The following is a 5,333-nucleotide window of genomic DNA, read 5'->3' on the forward strand; positions in this document are numbered from 1 at the left end:
ACATTTGACTCCTTAAAGTGACTTACAGGAGTATTTTCTTTTTACGTTTGTAATGGCATCATTTTCATCTGTCAAATTCAAAAATTTATGTTGATAAGCTTTTTAAAATTTCTATTTAAAACAATATAATAATAAGAATAAGAATAAGACAAATAAGTTACCAATCACATGAAATTAGTATTAAAAAATTTATTTGTACTACAGAGGTGGCACAGAAGTACACAAAATTGGCTTGTAGGTACATTCCCAGACGTTTAATGAGGCTCAGAGGTGGCATGAGTGCAATTAAATTCATATATTCATGTGGAGATTAATGTTTTAAATATAAAATATTTAATGATTTAAATAACTGAAATTATACAATTATACGCTAAAAATTAAACTAAATCCACCAGCAGGTGGCGGTAAGTCACTGATTTTATCACTGAATCATTCATTCAATTGATTCGTTTGAACAGCTGATTCATTCAGGAATGAAATCTTTATGAATGGGTAATCATGAATCACTGACTCACTAGATTCGTTCAAATACGCACTTTCATTCATGAATGAAACTCGGCTGTGTTTGCTTTTAGAGATGCGCAGCGGCTCAGCTGTTACTATATTTGGAACTATTTTCGTTGATGAAATATATACAATAAGACAATAAGAATGTTTGCGGGAGCGTGACACACACGTTGCGGGAGTGGGCGGTAATGGTCAGAAATTAAGGGGGAGCGGGCTTAAGAAAACTGTCCCGCTCAGGTCTCTAGGCTGCGCGTCAACACACACGTTTTTTTTTTCGTGCTCCCCCATCTCCACCCCCAATCATTAGTGCCGCTTGTTCGACAGAACATATATGACAATTTTTAAATAGCGCCATAAACAAAATGTATTTCAAATTTAATTCAAGCACTTTCAAGGACCTATGTTTGTTTTCAAGTACTTTCCAGGCCTTGAATCCATATGTCTGAAATTCAAGTACTTTCAAGAAGCGTGGGAACCCTGTGTAAAGCAGAGATTAAGGCAGAGACTTTATTCTCATCTGAATCTCTTTCACCTAATATATTTACTTGAAGTACCCCTGAGATTTTAAAATAAATATTTTAATAATTATTATCACATTTGCATGCTCACGGTTCTTTGACATTGGTTAATTGTCACATAACATGCAAGTAAATCAATATGGTACAAGATTATCCTATTTAAATCAATGTAATAAAAGAATTCGGTCAAAAGTAATCCAAAAGTAGTCTAATTATATTACATAATATATAAAATAGTATCAGTTTGGTGGGTAAATAAAACATTTAATTCTATGGCCAAGGTGTGCTTAGAAGGTTGCATTCAAAACTTATTTTAGTGTTTCATTTTCCATTTATTTAGACAAAAATTAAAGAACTTTAATATAGGCTTTATCCGATATCATCAAGGATGTGAATATGACAAAAAGTGTGACAAATAAAACAAACAGCTGAAAGCATCAAACTCACTTTGACAGTGAAACTCCACCGGCTTTCCCAATAAGCTGTTCGTGGTGCAGCACGGCGGTGTCCCACGGCAGATCCAGGAACCGAAGGAGCTTGCGCATCACCCACTCAGGGTACAGGACCAGCTGCTCGTAATGCACAGGCAGACAGTTGCCATCCGCTGCAGCCAGGCACTGGTCATACATCACCTCCACCGCTCGGTTCCACTTCACCAAACAGTCCCAGTAACTCGTCAAGTCAAACCCGGTGATAGTCACCTTGCGGGAAATCATAGAGTGTACGGTGGCCCTGCCATCGCGGAGCATAAGAACAAACTTCGCTTTTGGGAAGAGCTTGGAGAGGTAGGAAAGGGACTTCAGAGCGAAAGGGTCCTTATTGCAGAGCCTCGGAGCGGGCTCGCCGTGCCCCACTATGATCTCCAACAGGAAGGCACGTACAGCTGCATCCAGGACCTCATCGGTGACGCCAGCCTCGTCCAGACGGATCCGTTCACGTGCAGAGTGACTCCACGTGGCCTGCATGGCTAACAGCCGGGGGATGACGCGGGTCTCTTCTCCGCACCGAACGAGAGGGTGAGCATCCAACATAGCCCGAATCAGTGTGGTGCCACTACGAGGGACTCCGCCAACAAAAATGAGAGGGGTTTCCTCATTGTATTCCTCAGGGATTTGTAACGGGTCGCTTAGGTTTCGGCCAGCATGTAGATTAACCGCCCACCTGTGCTGTGCCGCGCGAGAACGAGCTGTTGGACATTCTATCGTGCTGAGGCCAAGATAAAATACCGTGATGGAGCTGATGACCCCACAGACCAGAAGAACGTTGCACGTTTGTTTTCTCATGACTTACAGTTAGGGGAGTATGCGGTTTGTGGTTATAAAAAAGCAGAATGAGGCCACAAAATTGGTAAAACAGACTTAGCAGAAAAAAGGGGGAGGGAAGGTCAAGAGGGATTTTGGAAAAAAGACAGAGCGAATGCTTTCCAGAAAGGTTCAGGGTGAAAGAATTTTGAAAGGCAGCTTAGGTAAAGGTTTTTTGGGGGAGGGAAGGGATGTGCAAATGTTTTCCAGCCAGCAGCCCTTCAGGCCTTTGCTTGGAGCTTCAATAAAGTCCGACTTGGTAAGTCAAGCCTTATATTCTCTGTCAGCACCATTGTGCCTGTAAAAAGGGGAAGGAAAAACACTTTCAAAAACAGATTTTGTCAGGTCTGTTTCAGTATTGGCTACTAGGGTGCATCTCATGTTACATTAAATGTCACATCTAATACCATTTCAGTACAACATTACTGTAATAGTATTAGACAATTAGTTTGCCAATTTGAGTGCTGTAACTCAAGAACTACGCTTGAATTGCAAGCCAGAACACACCAAAGGAAAATGTCCTGTAAAATGTAATTAGACAAACAATGTAATGCTGTGGAAATTATGTTGCGTGTATCTTGTAGGTGTCATATCTAGTTTAGGGTTGTGTAGATTCTCAGTTATCCAGGTCAAAGTAGAAAAATCTAGTATAGTGGATCTCAATCTTTTGGACTCATTATCCAAGACGATATTCAACAGAACGCATATGCTACAATGATGACAATGCAATTTTTTTCATATTTCATTTACAGAAATTATTAAAATAATTAGTTTTTGATTAAATTAATATTAAAACAAGAAATAATCTGTCAGTTTAGATGTTGTTTACCTTGTTTTTTAGCGGTTGGTCTACTAATCTACTAGATCTAGTCTCCCCTTTGCACACACAAGCAGGTACATTTTGGTTACACCTCCATGTGTGCAGGTTACACTTCCTACCTCTGTTTTTGACTGTCAAAAGCATCTTTCACATGCATCAACTTTAAACTTTGGCAGAACATGCACGTTAACACCTTTAAGCGCTAACGCATCCTGTTGTGGCAAGTATCTGTGGTTGCTTTTGTTTTGAGATGCACATGAGGTGTTATTTGTGACACATGCAATGCATGAAAATTTAACACCTGATATTTGTGCACATATTCTGGGTGGACTTTTAAACGTGTTAAATTAGATTTTTTTATGTAGATATTTTATGTTGAATATAAATCCCTTAAATGTAGATGATTGTGCACATTTTATGTAAATTACTTAACTTGTTAATATGCTAGAATACTAGGGGAGCGCGGGGCACAAAGTAACACGGGGTTAGTTGTAACACACATGGTTTGAATATTCCACACATGCTAGCATAACAAAATTTACAGTATTTATTAGTTACCATATCAACATTATATAGAAAAAAAGTGTGTCAAAATTCAAAAATCTTTTGAAGATATCAATGAACATTTATTTTACCATAGTAAAATTAAAATTCTGGCTTAAGTAAATTTTTCATCTCTGTTTTTATTAATCATTTAAAATGAGACAAATCTGCTATTATTTTAATCACCAATCTGTTATTTATCAGTTTAGATAGTTTTTTTAATGCTTCGCTAACTAGCAGAAGACATGGTTTTAAACTCCAGTTGCGCAGATGGGGCACGTTGTAACACTGCGTTACAATGTGCTATTCTATGACATTAGCGATGTAATTTTACACCATTTACTTTAATGAATTTTAATGAGAAACAAGTGAATAAAGACTGACAGTCAATGTTTAATGTTTAGAAATTATTATTTCAAGACATGTAAAGCATTTTTACCATCCCAAGCATGATTGCAATGTGTTCATTGTCAAACTCCAAAATCACATTATTTTTAATTCTTAAAAAACGCCATTATTTTATTAGAAATTTTTTTTTTAAAAATTTTATTAACAAAATATTTTAGTTTGTCTTGTATATTTTTTTCATTCGATCAGATAACATTTTAAGCTGTTTTATGGTCATGTTACAACGTGCCCCTCAGATGTTACAATGTACCCCACCTACGGGGCATGTTAATAACATAACATAATTAATGTCTGTATGTACGTGTTGTGAATTAGGTGGAAATTTTAATCATTTTATTAATGCGTGTATAAATAATCCCCCCAGTAATAGTGAATGAGACCTAATAATAGGCTTGTTTGAGATGTGCCTCGCCTCACCTGAAATGTAGGCGAGAGTAGGCGGCTGCAGTGAGGGGAGGAGTGAAATAAGTGCAGTCAAGACGGACATTTCTGACCTCTCGAAGTGGAACAGATACCAACGAGATCAAAGACAGATATCGCGTTATTCTCACGCACGTGCGTTGTTGCTAATAAACGCGATATAATTTCAGTTCTGTTGCTTTTATACGAAAATAAATATGAACAAGACACTCAAAGTGCTTGCTATTTAATTCGATACGAAAGGCGTATTTATCATCCATTTTTACTGTAATACAAACATATATTTTAGATTTTTATAGAAATATGACAATCAGATATCTCACACAGAGATCGCACTGTTAAAGTGTTTGGGAATATTCATGCATAATTTAAACACATAATATTCCATACGAAAGGTGTATTTATCATCCATTTTTACTGTAATACAAACATATATTTTAGATTTTTATAGAAATATGACAATCAGATATCTCACACAGAGATCGCACTGTTAAAGTGTTTGGGAATATTCATGCATAATTTAAACACATAATCACATGAAATCAGATAAAAAAATATAACATTTTAGTAGAGAATGCAGCATCACTTTTGCCTGAACCAATGAGCATTAAGCTGTGTCATCAGTCAGTCGTTTCCCATCATGCTTTTTATCAGCGCAGTCGCTAAAGAGCAACTGCGCTCGACTGCGCAATCCGACACAGCCACCTCGCTGTCGCAAGAGTTTTTTGGCACAAGTCAGCATGACATCAGAACAAGTCGGACCTAACTCGGACACTTTTCTAACCGGCATGCATCTCGCGGTGATCACCGGTGATC

The 5,333-nt window shown here is 37.5% G+C and overlaps 2 protein-coding genes across 2 annotated transcripts in view; both read right to left on the bottom strand.

Moving 5' to 3' along the window:
- The window catches only part of LOC107673841 (protein-tyrosine sulfotransferase 1-like), a 6,609-nt gene extending 4,289 nt beyond the window's left edge, over positions 1–2,320 (bottom strand). The window contains exon 1 of the mRNA XM_016467654.1: positions 1,473–2,320. Within this exon, the coding sequence (XP_016323140.1) occupies positions 1,473–2,308 (836 nt within the window). The 5' untranslated portion in view covers positions 2,309–2,320. The remainder of the gene's footprint in view (positions 1–1,472) is intronic.
- Positions 2,321–2,532: 212 nt separating this feature from the next.
- The window catches only part of LOC107673842 (DNA-directed RNA polymerase III subunit RPC9-like), a 17,213-nt gene continuing 14,412 nt past the window's right edge, over positions 2,533–5,333 (bottom strand). Inside the window, exon 7 of the mRNA XM_016467655.1 lies at positions 2,533–2,624. Within this exon, the coding sequence (XP_016323141.1) occupies positions 2,548–2,624 (77 nt within the window). The 3' untranslated portion in view covers positions 2,533–2,547. The remainder of the gene's footprint in view (positions 2,625–5,333) is intronic.

Source organism: Sinocyclocheilus anshuiensis, unplaced genomic scaffold, assembly GCF_001515605.1.
Source record: "Sinocyclocheilus anshuiensis isolate Anshui unplaced genomic scaffold, SAMN03320099.WGS_v1.1 scaffold700, whole genome shotgun sequence".
Classification (NCBI taxonomy): Eukaryota; Metazoa; Chordata; class Actinopteri; order Cypriniformes; family Cyprinidae; genus Sinocyclocheilus; species Sinocyclocheilus anshuiensis.